Source organism: Xenopus laevis, chromosome 2S (genome assembly GCF_017654675.1).
Source record: "Xenopus laevis strain J_2021 chromosome 2S, Xenopus_laevis_v10.1, whole genome shotgun sequence".
Lineage (NCBI taxonomy): Eukaryota > Metazoa > Chordata > Amphibia > Anura > Pipidae > Xenopus > Xenopus laevis.
Window position 1 is genome coordinate 14,973,982 of NC_054374.1, and position 18,667 is coordinate 14,992,648.

An 18,667-nucleotide genomic window follows, 5' to 3' on the forward strand; every position below is an offset into this window, starting at 1 on the left:
ATTAATAGGAAACAGGGAAACATTTGGCAACATTTTTCTGCCAGAGTGTTTTGTAACTCGGGGATGAATCAAAAAATGCAGCAGTATGTACTTGTCTCACACTTGGTGAGGTTCCTAGCTTTGTCCCTCTCCCATTAACCTACAATATCTTTATTTGAGAAACATTCTAAATAATTACCCCTATATGAGATGATGCTTTGACTTGATCCTTTTGATACAGTATGGAAGCATTCGCATACAGACCCGCCTGCTGTACAGACTATAAGGCAGATTTAATTGTCACCAGCCACCGATTCACACATTTGCGCACCACTTCGCCAGGTGCAAATTCGTTACCACTACGCTAATTCACTAAAATGCGACGTTGCGTCTTGGGCAACTTTTCGCTAGTGATACTTCTTCAGTGCGAGCATTTCATAGTGAAGATTAGCTAGCATTCGTTTATGCCTTGCGAAAAGTCGCTAGTGATCTTACGCTTAGGTCAATTTGGATAGGACAGGTAGATTAAAGGTGGGTATGGACGTCTTTATTAGAGATGGTGCAAATGCTTGAAGTAGCCACAAATGTCCAGGGAACCTTAAGGGTCTGGCTGACACGGGCAGATTCGTGGAGATTAGTCGCCAGGCGACAAACCTCCTCTTCTTCGCGGCGACTAATCTCCCCAATCTGCCTTCCCCTGCCTTCCGCCGGCTAAAATGAAAATCTCCTGGGGGCAGGCTAGGGTTGCCACCTGGCCGGTATTTTATCGGTCTGGCTGGTAAAAATGATGGTTGATCCCAATGTTATTAATAGGGAAAAAAGATAAATATAGAGGAAGACCGGTATTTTTCCAGAAAAGGTGACAACCCTAGGGCAGGCACACGAAGTGCTTAGTTTTCCGAAGTCGCCCGAAGTTTCCGTGTGCCTGCCCCCAGGTGATTTTCATTTTAGCCGGCGGAAGGCAGATCGGGGAGATTAGTCGCCTTGAAGAAGAGGAGATTTGTTGCCTGACGACTAATACCCCCGAATCTGCCCGTGTGGCCAGACCCTAATAAAGACAAAAGAGATCATATAATGCCCTACACATGAGCCCCCTGTAAACTGAATTTTCCTTGCCCCTTAAATGTCTGGGGAAAAATGTTAACCCAAAAAAGTAAGTCAGGACTTCTGCAGGCAATACCGCTTAAAAAAAGTATAAGTCGCCAGTTTTTTTCCAGCTTTATTGCATTCCCGGCAGACAGGATATAATGTAAGTAACAGAAGATTGAGGAAGATCTAACTTCATTTTAGCGGTTCGCCCGGTGTGAGGTGGTGAAGGCGACTCTGACGAAAGAGGTAAAGTTCAATAAAATCCGCACTTTAGTGAATTTGCGGAGCAACGACCATTCGCCTGAGCAAAAAGTCGCCTGGCGATAGAATGCGAACGAACGCTAATGACAATCTCTTTCGCTAGCGAATTGTCATCTGCGTCTGTTAGTGTCCCTGTGGATTGGATTTCTGGCAAATTTTTGCTACCGACGGGCACTTCGCCCTTTAGTAAATCTGCCCCTATATTTCTTCTGTCACTATGATCAGAATATGTACACTGTTTGGGGGGAATACCTCATCAACTATCCCAGTCTGGTCCTGGTTGATCCGTTTAGATAGATGCAGACATTCCTTTTAGGTGTTTAAAGGGGAAGGAAACCCAGTCGGCGCAAAAACCCTCCCCCCTCCTGTGTGTTGCCCACGCTCCCTCCTCCCCCCTGGCCTACCCGTCCCCCTGGGCAAATGCCCCTAACTTGTTACTTACCCTTCTGCGCAGGTCCAGTCCAGGGAGTTCACAGACGACATCTTCTTCCACGCGATCTTCTTCCTGCTTTGACCGGTGCATGCGCAGTAGGAGCATTTCGCCGGTACGATCTACTGCGCATACGCCAAAAGTCACAAAGTGAAATCGGAAAACTTTCTGACTTTTGGCGCATGCGCAGTAGATCCGTATCGGCGAAATGATCCTACTGCGCATGTGTCAAAACGCCGTTCAAAGCAGGAAGAAGATTGAGGGTTTTTGCGCCAACTAGGTTTCCTTCCCCTTTAAGTTGCCAGTCTAGTGTTAGCTGTCATTGTAGGCCATTGTAATGGCTAGCTCAATTCTTCAACTTAAGAAAAACATAGTAAAGATTGCACACTTGGGGGCAGATTTATCAAGGGTCGAATTTCGAAGTACAAAAAACTTCGAAATTCGACCATCGAATTGAAAAACTTCTAATTCGAATATCGAATTCAACGTTTTTTCCACCGAATTTGACAATCATATGATCGAATAAAAATCGTTCGATCGAAGGATTAAATTGTTCAAATCGAACGATCCGAACAATTTTAGCGTACAATCGAAGGATTTTTATTCGATGAGTAAAGACTTAGAAAAAGTTTGTAGAAGGTCCCCATAGGCTAGCATAGCAATTCGGCAGGTTTAATTTGGCGAAGTATTGAAGTTGAACTTTTTTTAAAGAGACAGCACTTCGATTATCGAATGGTCGAATAGTCGAACGATTTTTACTTCGACGTCAAGTCGAAGTCGTAGTAGCCTATTCGAAGTATCCAAAAAATTACTTTGAAATTTTAACTTTTTGTACTTCGAAAATTCACACGAACCTTAGTAAATCTGCCCCTTGGTGTTTTCTCCACCAGTATCAATATGCTGGCAGAAAAATGCTGGTCCACCACCTTCGTCCAAGTTTTAAGCATGCACTGACAGGCACAGCATCTGCAGGGTAAATTTCAGCACAAATTTTCATTCAAAGGTGATGTTTTACTTTGATTATGAACTTTTTGATCAGTTTACTCAATGCTATTTATCATTTTTAAATGATTCTCCTGTAAGGTTCTAGCATATCCCAATGAAAAAATAATCTAGATTCAGAATGAAACTGCTTTCCGGTTGTGGACCTCACTGGCCCATGCAAACAGAGATCTTGTTCAGGTTAAATAGACAGAATGCAAAGGATATCTGCTCACAATCAACTTAAAAAAGAATAATACTGTCAAAACAGGTATGGGACCTGAAATCCAGAATCCTCGGGATCTGGGGCTTTCCAGGTAACAGATCTGTCTGTAATTTGGATCTACTAGAAAATCATGTAAACATAAAATAAACCCAATAGGCTGGTTTTGCCTCCAATAAGGATTAATTATATCTTAGTTGGGATCAAGTACAATGTACTGTTTTATTATTACAGAGAAAAAGGAAATCATTTTAAAAAATTTGGATTATTTGGATAAAATGGAGTCTGTAATTGTACAGGTATGGGACCTGTTATCCAGAATGCTCGGGACCTGTGGTTTTCCGGATAACAGATCTTTCCGTAATTTGGGTCTTCATGCCTTAAATCTACTAGAAATGTATTTAAACATTAAATAAACCCAATAGGCTGGTTTTGCTTCAGATACGGATTAATTATATATTAGTTAGGATCAAGTACAAACTACTGTTTTATTATTACAGAGAAAAAGGAAATTATTTTAAAAAATTTGGATTATTTGGATAAAATGGAGTCTATAAATTCGGAGCTTTCTGGATATCGGGTTTCCAGATAAGGGATCCTATACCTGTAGTTGTAATTTAGAGCTTTCTGGATAGATCCCATCATTGCTTGTTTATGCAGTCAAGCTAGCAGGCTTCATTATATCAATAAATGTGCACCTTTTGACTTTTGGATGTTGCCAGAAAAGTATCAACATCGATGCCATATACCCTGGCTGTTAACATTAATGGCAATAACGTGACAACTCCTCTGGACCTGTATGCACTTCTGTTCTTGTGGTTTTGGAATATTAATATCACAGTTGTCATTTATGTTATATGAAGAAAAGTTCCATCTGAATCAAAAAATCATTTAAATTGTTTTTTATTTTTGCATGTCAGTTCTTAAATACTGTTTAAATATATGTTTTCACAGACAAAGGACTTCTAATCTGGAAGCACCATCTATAACATATGGCACCTACCGAGGGTCCAAAAAAATAAGAAAGCTTCTCAGAAGAAGAGCTGATGTCAATTCTCCAATCCCTGAGAAAGAAGAAGTCACTGACACAGAGACAATCCCTTCCATGCTTGATTATAGTACTGATAGTGAGATAACCTCATATACTGATGCAGAACTGTGTGGAGGACCTGATGAGCAAACAGCAAATCTAAAAAACAGTAGCACACTGCCATCTTATCTAGAGAGGAACACAAAGTCCGAAGAACCTTTGCAGCCAGAATCATATTCACATTCAAATAAAAGATATGCAGTTGACTTACAAGGAAACTCAGAAACTGTAACACTTTTACACCATAGTGTAAGGGAAGAAACCATTATTTCAATTGGCCTACAAACAGAAGATCACGAAGAACAAGAAGACAGAAATCAAGGAATCCCAAATAGAATACAAAGCTTTATTGTGGATTCACAACCAGATATCACCCCCATAAATGGTAATAAGCAAATTTTAAAATTGAATGGAACATCTGAAGATGAATCATCAAAACAAAACAGATCCACAATAAATAACTTGCAAGGAGATATAGAGGATAATTCTGGTTATGTAGAAGCTCCTCAAAAGGAAACAAATCCTCCGGTAGAACTAGCTGCAGATGAAAAGCCAAAGACAATTACAATTTTGCAAAATGATGCAGGTGACATATCAAACAGGACAGATACTGTGCAACCCCATGAAGTCAAATACTCAAAGAAAAGTGGTGTCTCACTGTCACTTGCTGACAATAACTCAAATATTATAGAGTTATCCAGTTATTCATCCAGTTCTACAGGAAATAATATTTTGGTTAATGATGTTGATGATTCCACCAAAGAAATGAAATTCTCTTTACATGAAGATGCCAAGTTAACTCATGAAATGCTCTCCACTCCTCAGTTCCCTGGTCCCTTAGAGAGTGATAATGACAACAATTCCATAAGTTCTGATGGTGACTTTGAGAAATTACAGCACAACAAATCTATCACTTCACATTTTGTACAGTCTCAGACACTGGATAGCCTATCAGTTGAAAAAAGCTATAAAACGTCCAACCCTCCGTCCAATAAACATTGGACACATGTTTATGTACAAGAATCTTTAGACAATGTCAACCCTTCTGGAAAACCAGATATCAATGAGATACCTCATGCTGAAGAAGTTCTCATTACTGCTGATAATAATATTTCAGATGATCGCAACAAGCAGCTTATAAACGTGCCCCCTGAGGCGGCCACCAGTTTTAACTTGAGTGCATCTTTCAGTGATTCTGATCTTCAAAAAGTTTATGCAAACTCACTGAGCAACATTTGTTCTTTATCTAGTTCATCTTTAAATGAAGGAAATATAAGAGAAGCTGATTCATTTGATGAGGGCCATTCTCCTACTTTTGCCATTCCTTCTAGCTCTTCTTCGTTTGTCAGTGCATGTGTCGATGAGCAGCGTAAGGGACCTTTGCCTTCTTCTGATAGTGTTGATTCAGGGCTTATATCATCAGCCTGTACACCAGATGAAGTTATTATTTACAATAATTATAAGCCTGAAACACTTGCCCTTGATGACCAAGGAAACAATAAAATTGTAGAGTCAGATAAAACAGTGCATAATGTATTTAATTTAAAAACCGTAGAGGTTAAAAATACAAATCAAGTGGACTACATACCTACAACAGAAAATGTTAGAGTCCTAAGTGAATCAAATACAATTCAGGGTACAAATGTAGTAATTGTAAACAATATCACACCAAAGTTGGGAAATAATACAACCACTGAAAAAACTGTTCCTTCACTTAAAGAAAGAATCGGAAAGCTTTCCTCTAATCAGATTTCCGAACCTAACTCAAAAGATGTCTACTTTGCAAAAGTTTCTGTAAAATCTATAGATGTTAAGGAGGTGAGGAAAATTGCTCCTCATAATCTTCAGTCAGAAATCATAACAACCAGCAAACTTCCAACTCCTACTTTTGAGTCAGAATATATACAATTATCAATACCACCCCCTCCGCCTATTGACAGTGATCTCCAAGGTTTTCAGCAGGACCAAGAGAAAAGTTCCTTCAAACATTTTAATCCAAAAGATGATACCGCTTCTAATGTACAACCAGACATTGAAGTTGCAAGGGTACTAACAAGTACATCACCTGATGTGACCATAGAAAATATAAAAAATAACAATATTACTGCTCTCATGAGAGCAAGTAATGACAATTTTATAAATATGTCATCCCTTGTAGGGACACATGATAATGAAATAGATAAGATATTGTCCATTTGTGTTTCTGAAATGGAAACTAAAGATGTAAATCTACAAGATGCTCAGAAAGAGCCAAAGGAAACTAATATATATTTTTCATTACAAGCTAAAGTAAATGTCTCCCATGAAATACATGGAAAACCTCCAGCTTTACCCATGCATTCTACAATTACCGTTGAGAAGGATACTTTCCAGGTGGCAACAGAAAATTCAGAATTTTATGATACCTTACTAAAGCAAAAAGCTAATGAAATTATTTGCACTGTTCTAAATAAAGCTGTGGAGGAAATTGCCCCCAATAATTCTACAACCGGTTCTATAATATCTCTGAGTAATGAAAACTCAGACATAGAGGCTATACAGTTAAATTCAGCAAATGTAGAGGAAAATGCTGTTTTGGATAGTTTTAATTGTAGTCCTGCAATTATTTCAAATGAAGTTCCTTCAGATCCAAGTTTAGAATCAGTAATACCAATTATGCAGGAAACTTTACTTGGTACGCAAAAAGAGCATAGCAATGAAGCTGAAACAACAGGTAAAATATACATTTCTAACAATTCTACGCTTGATCATGAAAACTATCAATTCAGTATAAATGAATTTGGCCTTGACACCGAAAAAATTCCTAAAGAGCTTGGACATTTGGATGATATATTGCTTTCACATACACAAAATTATGGAACTAATGTTGATGAACTATTGACATCTCATGAAGCCCTAAAAGTTGACCATGCCAAGGTAGACACAAATGAACTTTCATCCACATCAGAAAATTATAGAACTAATTTTGGTGAAATTAACCACTCAGCTAAGGAACTATTGATACAAACATCTGATGAAGCCCTAAAAGTTGACCAATCCAAGGAAGGCATGAATGAACTTTTATCCATATTACGAAATAATATACCTAGTGTTGATGAAATTAACCACTCAACTAATGAATTATTGACACAAACATCTGGTGAAGCCCTAAAAGTTGACCAAGTCAAGGAAGACACAAGTAAACTTTTATCTGCATCAGAAAAGGATAGAACTAACTTTGATGAAATTGAGCACTCAACTAAGTCAAGTAATGAGCTATTGACACAAAAATTTGACGAAGCTCTAAAAGTAGACCAAACCAAGGAAAATACAAATGAAAATCAGAATTGTGAACAAGGAGCCACATTTGTTGTGTCTGACATTATAGGAGTGAAGCACACATCTTGTGATAATTTTCAAAATGCCGCAGACAGTGGTTTAGGAGGAGTCATCCAAGAAAAGGCATTTGCAGATGAATCATACCAAGTTACCAATCAAATGTATCCAAAAAGCAATGATCCTTTTGTTTCCATGGCCAATGAAATAGTTTGTGATATTATCACCTCTGCTACACAAAATGTAACTTCTGGTATGCTACAAGCCAGTTTGAACAAGAACATAGATGGGAAAATTCAATCTGAAATTGAAATGAACAGTGCTAGTGTGAGCTTGACTGGGGCCGGTAGTATAGCTACTCAGAACACAGAAAATTCAAAGACAATTATATCATTATATGAATTAGAGAAGGATTATAATATAACTGCTGAGTTGACCAACACTGATGGTGAGCAGAACCAGGACAATTCCACACTAGAAGGAACTGTAAATGGCTTTGATATAATCACAAAAGTGTCAATACCTACACATAGTCCACATTTAGGATGGTCCCTAGGCACAGATGAAGATTTTGACTCTTATGAATGCATGAATAATACAGATGTACACTCAGGTGAGATAGTAGGAGAAGCTGTCCACATGGTGGCTACAGACACAGACTTTCTCAGTCCCTTACAGTTTTCTATACATCAGGCTCATGTAATTGAAATAAGTGAAAATGATGATGACCAAGATAATAATGAATATTATGTGTGTGACAGTGAAGAAACTTCTGATCAAGATTCATATTTTGTTGTCCATGCTAGGCGGAGAAGGATTTATCCTTTTTCTTTGTCCCCAATATATGAAGATGATAGTTCTTCTGAGGATATTTTATCCACAAGTGCATCACCAAAGAACTCTGAAGCAGATCATTCAAACTGCAGTTCAATCTTAACGCTTCTTCAGTCTGTGTCAGATCGCTTAAAACAAACCAACATATTGGATAATGAAGAAGTATCTCATGAGGAATGCAGTTCATTGCCTGATATGAGTGCACACAGTTTAGATGGACATTCAAATATGGATGGAGCTGAGAAAACTGAAGATGTGTCTAAAACACAAGTTGTTGATCAACCAGTATTTTCACACTCACAAATTCCTACACGATCCAGTTTATTCATAACTAAAACTATGCCAGAAATTAAGTCTCTGGTAGGTACAGGACGGCAGTCCATACTCATGCACTTGACCAAGAAATCAATCGTCTTAAATTCAAAACGTAGTGGTGAAACCTTGTCACCTACAGCAGTTGAGGAAGGTTTGCCTTTACAAAAATTAGAGGATTCCAATTTAAACACAGAGTCTGCTGCAATTCCACCCCTTGTAAATCAATCAGCTGTACTGGTAGAAGAATCAAGTAAACCTAATCAAAAATTTGAAGTGGAAGTAAAATCACACCTGGAATCAAGAAATGTCCACTATCAGTCTAATCTGAACAGTCAAAATAATGCAAGGCCTCCAGAACCTAAAACCGTTAATTGTCAAGAAAACATAGACACTTCTAAACAAGATGATTCACTAATTCTAATTAATCCAAAATGTAGTGTTGAAGGCTCTTTACCTCCAACTCTTGAGGACAGTTCTTCTTTACAGAAGGAAGTGAATTCCAGTCTTCTAAACTCTAAGTCTAAGACAGAGGTTGTCTCAAGCCCATCTCCTTCTACATCACAAACAGCTTCAGAATCAGTTCTACCCATCCAAGTACCTGAAGTTGAACCCAAGTCACACCACACGATGCTGAAAAAATGTCCAAGCCCTCCAGAAATTAAAAGAGATGATTTTCAGAAGTTAGAACAAGATCATTCCTTAAAAACACAAGCTCCCCTGATGGTAAGAAATCTAAATTCGTTTATAGGTGTTTTCTATATTGTATTATAAAAAAAATAGTGTTATGGCTTTTTTGCTTTATAATGGACAGAATATGTTTTATTAGCCATTAAATGATGTTTAAACATAGTTATGTACAAGTCTATTGGCACCAAGGGGCTGCAGTGTTCAGATACCGTACAGCTGCTGAGGCAGCCCTCTCCATCCCTGGGGGGACCATCTCTTATTACCTACTACAGGCCGGCTTAAAGGAGAACTAAACCCTTAAAATGAATGGGGAGCTACTGGGGCATCTTTGGAGATCTTTACTGCGACTGTGGTTGCCTTGGGCTGGTACAGAAACACAAAACATAATGTACAACATTTCTAACTTACAGTACTTCTCTAGTTTTACTTTCCTTGTCCTTTAAACAGCCTGAGCTTTACCCATAGTGATGTCACCCCATAGCTGCATAGGCAGGAGGCTTACTTACATTTGAATTTCAAATGTTACTATATTACATTGATGCAAAATAGAGTGTTTATATTTTTATAAATATATAGGCAAAATCCACTAGTCAGTGTAGGCAAGGAACAGGACACCTCCCAAAGTGGTGTCATATTGAAAGATAGGTCATTGTGCTAAGAAGAGTTGCATTTAAAGGACAATATTAGATATAAAGTTAGACAGTGGATCCTTATTACTCTGTATGTGCTTATAAACAGTTATTAGCATATATATATTGTTATCTTATATGGGTTTGTGCAAAATCAGTGCGTTACATTTTGTATTTTGGTTTTTTTCCCCCAGAGCCCTGAACAGCCAGAAACCATAAGGTACAACCCGAGGCCTGGAAAAGTAAGTTGCCATTAAAGAGATGTTTCAGTTTGGAGGACAAAAATGATGGGATCTTAGGTTCACATAAGTTATATATAGTTCATTATAACAAAACCTAGGTATTTAACTAAACATAAGGCATCAGTTTTCAGACCAAACTTGTCCACTGCATTTTAATTCCTTTACTGCCAAATCAAACTGCAGGGCACAATTATTACTTATTATTTCCAGTATTATTACTAGTATTTCCAGTATTATTACTAGTATTTCCAGTATTATTAGGAGTATTTCCAGTATTATTACGAGTATTTCCAGTATTATTACTAGTATTTCCAGTATTATAACTAGTATTTCCAGTATTATAACTAGTATTTCCAGTATTATAACGAGTATTTCCAGTATTATTATTAGGGCTTTTATAAGACCGAGTACGGCTTTTGTACTGTTATCTACTTTCTATTAAAAGAACAGTAACACCAAAAAATAAAAAGTGTTTTAAAGTAATTAAAATATAATGTACTGTTGCTCTGCATTGGTAAAAGTTATGTGTTTGCTTTAGAAAGACTACTGTAGTTTATGTAAATTGGCTGCTCTGCAGCCATGGGGGCAGCCATTCAAGTTAAAAAAAAAGAAAAGGCTAAGGATAATTATCAGATAACGGATAAACTCTGTAAAGAATCCAATGAGATTTACAGATTTGCATCTCTGAGAGCCATCCTGTCGGCGATTTACATTCTAGCTGGCGGGAGGCAGTTCGAGGAGATTAGTTGCCCCCAAAGAAGAGGCCATTAGTCGCTGGCCGACTAAATCTCCCCGAATCTGAGCGTGTGTCTTTGCCCTAAAGGTGAACCACCTTTTTAACTAATGCAGTCATTTATAAGCCAAAAACTGGCATTTCTGCTCTGATTTTGCCCATCATTTGGGGACAGATACCCTTGTATATTGTATAGATCTACCCACGTTGAGTCATGTTTACACAGGGAACATGATCTGAGCTCGGCATCTTGTAGCCTATTTATGAGAAGGTACAAGGGGTTTGTAGTGAAAATTATCTGTAGGAAAACATCTTGTTATTTTCTTTATTAAGTTCGTGCTGGAGTATCTCGTTACACAATAAAAGGTGATCATATAAACAATAACAAGACCAACCACTTTCTCTCCCTTGCAAAACACTGAGTGTTAATTGTCACACTTGTAAAGTCATGTTAATCCACTCCCAGCTACTGTACTGGGAAACGTATTTTACAACAGGAGGAGGCTACGGGGAAATAAATCAGACCAGATCACTGTCAGTTCTCTTTATTTCATACAGGTGGTTCTCTCTGATATCCTCCATCCTGAAAACAAGATTGAAGTGAATGCTGATGTTACTGGTGCATCCTCTTGGATATTCCCAAATGGAGTAAACATCCGAGTAATTAGAGGATGGTAAATATAAAACTTGCAATATGTCTAGGGCGTGTTTCAGTTTAATAAACCCACCTACTTGCTCTTCTGAATAAACTGATATGGGTATGGGACCTGATATCCAGAATGCTCTGGACCTGGGGTTTTCCTTTCCATAATTCATCGCTTTCTGGATAACGGGTTTCCCCTACCATAAGAAATCACCAAACGTCTTGGATGAAAATACAGAATCACTAATAGTGAACGTGTTGTGGTTTTACTCAACAAAATACCCCTCTGCTTAGTAAATAGCCAGTCCCACACAGGGTTGGACTGGGGGGCCCAGGCCCCACCATGGCTGCTGCTTCAGGACCCCGCCCAAACCGCAACCCCATCCAGCCTGTACCTTTTTTCTTGGCCACAACCTAGGGCCGGGAGGGAGGTCGGCAATAGCAGGTCTGCCCACCGGGTTTTTTCCTGGAGTCCCACCAACCCAGTCCGACCCTGATCCCACATGTTCCTGAAGGTGGACGCCTGTTGGCGTACACCTTGTTCTCCAATGTTCCTACTTATTTACAGCCTAAAAGATCTGAAAAGATCTTGAAAGTCTCCTCTTCATATATATACTTTTGTTCCTCAAGGAGTATGTCATAATTGTTCCAGATGTTTGGGAAGTGCCTAAGCTTGGCTGAAATTCTGAATATATGTAACTGACTCAAAATGTATGTCTTCCTCACAGCTGGATTCTGTATGAAAAACCAAGCTTTGAAGGCCTTTCTCACGTGCTGGAGGAAGGAGAAGCTGAGTTGTCCTACCTTTGGGAAGCTCCACAATCCACGTCTGAGCCAAATAGGATTATAATCGGTTCCATCAAGAGAGTTGTTAAGGTAACTGTGTGGATCTGCTTATTCCTTTTATGTCCCTATTGGTTTTCTGTAGAACATTTATTTAGATATACATACCTATATGAATAATGAGAGATTTGAGCTGACAACTAGTGTATGAACTAAGGTAAGAATTAGCTAATTTCAAATAAAAGTGTATCCAAGATTTAAGTTTGGGATTGCTTTTCCATCTTCTCACATCTGGGAGAGAAACTTCTGACCCTGAGGGCTTCAAACACTTGTTACCCAGTTTCCTTACTCATTAGTTAAACAATGGAACAAGGGGAAGTTCAGTTATTCTGTGGGCAGAACACATCTGTCAGCCGCATTGCTAACTCATCCCTTGAAATAGTTATATGTACAGTATAATCTATTAATTTCCCTGCAGACTGCAGCCTTCAGATTTTAAGAGCAGATTGGGTAATCTTGTTTGCAAATAGCTGCCCAAACTAAATACAACAGTGAGATTATTTGGCTCTGTTGACTGTAGACTAATAATAATAATAATAAAGTAACCTCTCTGTAAAATTTCTTGCATCGACGTATATAGTGTAGTAACAGGCAAAATCTGACTCAGACCAATAACCACTCAACCAGTCAGATTGTACTTTATATAGTGAATAAAGTACCCCCTCTTGTAAAATATAAGGATATTATAAGTTACCGAGGAGTTTCATGACCATATAAAAACACGAGGCCGAAGGCCGAGTGTTTTTATACAGGTGATGGAACTCCGAGGTAACTTCTAATATCCTTATATTTTGCAACTGGGGGTACTTTATTTATTATAATACACAAATTTAAGTGAGTCATGTGACAGAAATGACATCAGAACTCACCGTTTATAACTGATGACATCAGAACTCACCGTAAGGATATAATTTACAGGATATTCATGGCTTTTGTGTATTATATTCCAATATTCCAACGTAAGCCTCTGCAGAGGATGTTCCGGGCAGGTGTTATGAGTATAAATAGCTAGAGATGGTATAGTAACTGTGGGGATAATAGTCTCTGGGAAAGGAATGTGTGACTGTGGGATAGCAGGTATAGTAGGGAGAGATGGTACCTATAGTAACAGTGGGATAATAGTCTCTGGGAAGGGAGTGTGACTGTGGGATAGCAGGTATAGTAGGGAGAGATGGTGCCTATAGTAACAGTGGGATAATAGTCTCTGGTAAGGGAGTGTGACTGTGGGATAACAGGTATAGTACGGAGAGATGGTGTCTACAGTAACAGTCGGATAATAGTCTCTGGGAAGGGAGTGTGACTGTGGGATAGCAGGTATAGTAGGGAGAGATGGTGCCTATAGTAACAGTGGATAATAGTCTCTGGGAAGGGAGTGTAGCTGTGGGATAGCAGGTATAGTAGGGAGAGATGGTGCCTATAGTAACAGTGGGATAATAGTCTCTGGGAAGGAAGTGTGACTGTGGGATAGCAGGTATAGTAGGGAGAGATGGTGCCTATAGTAACAGTGGATAATAGTCTCTGGGAAGGGAGTGTAGCTGTGGGATAGCAGGTATAGTAGGGAGAGATGGTGCCTATAGTAACAGTGGATTATAGTCTCTGGGAAGGGAGTGTGACTGTGGGATAGCAGGTATAGTAGGGAGAGATGGTGCCTATAGTAACAGTGGATTATAGTCTCTGGGAAGGGAGTGTGACTGTGGGATAGCAGGTATAGTAGGGAGAGATGGTGCCTATAGTAACAGTGGGATAATAGTCTCTGGGAAGGGAGTGTGACTGTGGGATAGCAGGTATAGTAGGGAGAGATGTTGTCTATAGTAACAGTGGATAATAGTCTCTGGGAAGGGACTGTGACTGTGGGATAGCAGGTATAGTAGGGAGAGATGGTGTCTATAGTAACAGTGGATAATAGTCTCTGGGAAGTGAGTGTGACTGGGGGATAGCAGGTATATTAGGGAGAGATGGTGTTTATAGTAACAGTGGGATAATAGTCTCTGGGAAGGGACTGTGGCTCTGGGATAGCAGGTATAGTTGGGAGAGCTGGTGCCTATAGTAACAGTGGGATAATAGTCTCTGGGAAGGGAGTGTGACTGTGGGATAGCAGGTATAGTAGGGAGAGATGGTGTCTATAGTAACAGTGGATAATAGTCTCTGGGAAGGGAGTGTGACTGTGGGATAGCAGGTATAGTAGGGAGAGATGGTGCCTATAGTAACAGTGGATAATAGTCTCTGGGAAGGGAGTGTGACTGGGGATAGCAGGTATAGTAGGGAGAGATGGTGTCTATAGTAACAGTGGATAATAGTCTCTGGGAAGGGAGTGTGACTGGGGGATAGCAGGTATAGTAGGGAGAGATGGTGCCTATAATAACAGTGGATAATAGTGTCTGGGAAGGGAGTGTGACTGTGGGATAGCAGGTATAGTAGGGAGAGATGGTGTCTATAGTAACAGTAGGATAATAGTCTCTGGGAAGGGAGTGTGACTGTGGGATAGCAGGTATAGTAGGGAGAGATGGTGTCTATAGTAACAGTGGATAATAGTCTCTGGGAAGGGAGTGTGACTGTGGGATAGCAGGTATAGTAGGGAGAGATGGTGCCTATAGTAACAGTGGATAATAGTCTCTGGGAAGGGAGTGTGACTGGGGGATAGCAGGTATAGTAGGGAGAGATGGTGTCTATAGTAACAGTGGATAATAGTCTCTGGGAAGGGAGTGTGACTGTGGGATAGCAGGTATAGTAGGGAGAGATGGTGCCTATAGTAACAGTGGGATAAAAGTCTCTGGGAAGGGAGTGTGACTGTGGGATAGCAGGTATAGTAGGGAGAGATGGTGCCTATAGTAACAGTGGATAATAGTCTCTGGGAAGGGAGTGTGACTGTGGGATAGCAGGTATAGTAGGGAGAGATGGTGCCTATAGTAACAGTGGATAATAGTCTCTGGGAAGGGAGTGTGACTGTGGGATAGCAGGTATAGTAGGGAGAGATGGTACCTATAGTAACAGTGGATAATAGTCTCTGGGAAGGGAGTGTGACTGTGGGATAGCAGGTATAGTAGGGAGAGATGGTGTCTATAGTAACAGTGGGATAATAGTCTCTGGGAAGGGAGTGTGACTGTGGGATAGCAGGTATAGTAGGGAGAGATGGTGTCTATAGTAACAGTGGATAATAGTCTCTGGGAAGGGAGTGTGACTGTGGGATAGCAGGTATAGTAGGGAGAGATGGTGTCTATAGTAACAGTGGATAATAGTCTCTGGGAAGGGAGTGTGACTGGGGGATAGCAGGTATAGTAGCAGTGGGGATAATAGCTCCCACGTACTCCCCTTAGTTAATTGCTGGCTATTTGTCTAGCTTTAAAATCTTATGCTGTTCTCTATTTATCATTTGTTCCATATTAAATGTGCTACAGTACGTTTGCTATTATTTTGCAGGACTATATACCAGAGATAATACTCTCTCCACAGTATCCCATTATTGGCTCGTCGATTCATCTGCGAACAGAAGTCCCGTCCATAGAAAGCCTGAGCTGTCACATACATCATTCCTTGGTGGTGAAGTCAGGAGTGTGAGTGGCCCAGATTTAAATCATCCTCCATTTACATTACTATACATTATAAACATTACTAGTTATATTATAGGGTGATATGGGCCAGATTCAATTCAGTGAAAAAAAAAACGTTTACCACTTGAAAAGCCACGGCCAAGATTCAATTTGAGATGCAATTCAGTTCAGATAAACTAACCTCACGGTTTAACATGTGAAAACACTTTTGAAGTCTATGGGAAAAAACTGGAACTGAATAAGGAGAACAGTATTTTCTCCTTGATTCGAATCTCATCCGCGACTTTTCATGTAATAAACTGTGAGATATTCTTTCCTCACTGAATTGTATGTGGACCATATGTGTCTATTTATTGGGCTACAGTAAAACCAAAAGATAAAAGTGCCTTAAGCTAATGAAAATAAAATGTACTGTTGTGCTCCAATGGTAAAACTGTTGTGCTTGCTTCAAAAACTCTACTACAGTTTATATAAACAAACTGCTGGGCAGCCATTCAAAAATGCACAGGATACACAGCAGATAACAGATAAGCTCTGTAGTATACATACTCCAATAGTATCGCTACGGAGCGCCGTCCAAAGCAGTCACGGAGTCAGGCGTTTCAATATCAAGATGTTGGCTTTATTAAGCGCATTAAAAGTACAGTGGAGGGGGATTACAACTAACGCGTTTCGTGTCAGTAAACCTGACACTTCATCAGAGTAATTAGTGCATACATGTGTAGGTGCTTAAATAGTGACACCTATGCATATCATTAATAGATTAAAGGGAAAAAGAAGTGTTCTCACAAAATAATATACAAATATTCAGAATTATACATATACATAAAATAAAACATATGAATATCTGTATCAAAATGACAGTCAAAGAAGTATCCTAGTGAAAATTTGTGTTATATACATTATTACTTAATTCGATAGACTCATGTATATGAATAAAATATTAAATAAATAAATAATCAATGATCTGTGATTAATTTTACACAAATGAATGAAAATATATTCCCTCCCCCATTTGCTCACTAATGAAAGCACATCATTCTATCACTAATACACTTTTAGACCAAATTATTATGGTTAATGAATTACTCACCAAAGGATATCCCCCCCTTTTTTATAAAATTAATCACAGATCATTGATTATTTATTTATTTAATATTTTATTCATATACATGAGTCTATCGAATTAAGTAATAATGTATATAACACAAATTTTCACTAGGATACTTCTTTGACTGTCATTTTGATACAGATATTCATATGTTTTATTTTATGTATATGTATAATTCTGAATATTTGTATATTATTTTGTGAGAACACTTCTTTTTCCCTTTAATCTATTAATGATATGCATAGGTGTCACTATTTAAGCACCTACACATGTATGCACTAATTACTCTGATGAAGTGTCAGGTTTACTGACACGAAACGCGTTAGTTGTAATCCCCCTCCACTGTACTTTTAATGCGCTTAATAAAGCCAACATCTTGATATTGAAACGCCTGACTCCGTGACTGCTTTGGACGGCGCTCCGTAGCGATACTATTGGAGTATGTGTTAAGCCGGCTAGAAGGAGCCAGATGTATCGCGAGAGCTGCGACTCAGCAGGAGCCGGCGTACCACGGGTGAGCTCCGCCATTAACCGCATCGTTTCTGTGTTTGAAGCTCTGTAGTATACAATGGGATTCTTCAGAATTTATCTGTTATCTACTGTGTATCCTGTGCTTGAATGGCTGCCCCCATGACTACACAGCAGCTTGTTTATATAAACTATAGTAGTACTTATCTGTTATCTACTGTGTATCCTGTGCTTGAATGGCTGCCCCCATGGCTACACAGCAGCTTGTTTATATAAACCATTGTAGTACCTATCTATCTACTGTGTATCCTGTACTTGAATGGCTGCCCCCATGGCTGCACAGCAGCTTGTTTATATAAACTATAGTAGTACTTATCTGTTATCTACTGTTTATCCTGTGCTTGAATGGCTGCCCCCATGGCTACACAGCAGCTTGTTTATATAAATATAGTAGTACTTATCTGTTATCTACTGTGTATGCTTCACTTGAATGGCTGCCCCCATGGCTACACAGCAGCTTGTTTATATAAACTATAGTAGTACTTATCTGTTATCTACTGTGTATGCTTCACTTGAATGGCTGCCCCCATGGCTACACAGCAGCTTGTTTATATAAACTATAGTAGTACGTATCTGTTATCTACTGTGTATCCTGTGCTTGAATGGCTGCCCCCATGGCTACACAGCAGCTTGTTTATATAAACTATAGTAGTACTTATCTGTTATCTACTGTGTATCCTGTGCTTGAATGACTGCCCCCATGGCTACACAGCAGCTTGTTTATATAAACTATAGTAGTACGTATCTGTTATCTACTGTGTATCCTGTGCTTGAATGGCTGCCCCCATGGCTACACAGCAGCTTGTTTATATAAACTATAGTACTACTTATCTGTTATCTACTGTGTATCCTGTGCTTGAATGACTGCCCCCATGGCTACACAGCAGCTTGTTTATATAAACTATAGTAGTACGTATCTGTTATCTACTGTGTATCCTGTGCTTGAATGGCTGCCCCCATGGCTACACAGCAGCTTGTTTATATAAACTATAGTAGTACTTATCTGTTATCTACTGTGTATCCTGTGCTTGAATGGCTGCCCCATGGCTACACAGCAGCTTGTTTATATAAACTATAGTACTACTTATCTGTTATCTACTGTGTATCCTGTGCTTGAATGACTGCCCCCATGGCTACACAACAGCTTGTTTATATAAACTATAGTAGTACTTATCTGTTATCTACT

The 18,667-nt window shown here is 39.1% G+C and overlaps 1 protein-coding gene across 2 annotated transcripts in view; it reads left to right on the plus strand.

Moving 5' to 3' along the window:
• Positions 1–18,667, plus strand: part of crybg3.S (crystallin beta-gamma domain containing 3 S homeolog) — a 76,588-nt gene that overhangs the window by 24,663 nt on the left and 33,258 nt on the right. Inside the window, exons 4-8 of one of the 2 annotated variants that reach the window (XM_018248853.2) lie at positions 3,918–9,240; positions 10,028–10,075; positions 11,367–11,482; positions 12,180–12,327; positions 15,712–15,845. In XM_018248853.2, the coding sequence (XP_018104342.1) occupies positions 3,918–9,240; positions 10,028–10,075; positions 11,367–11,482; positions 12,180–12,327; positions 15,712–15,845 (5,769 nt within the window). The remainder of the gene's footprint in view (positions 1–3,917; positions 9,241–10,027; positions 10,076–11,366; positions 11,483–12,179; positions 12,328–15,711; positions 15,846–18,667) is intronic. The other variant, XM_018248854.2, reaches the window with a different exon arrangement.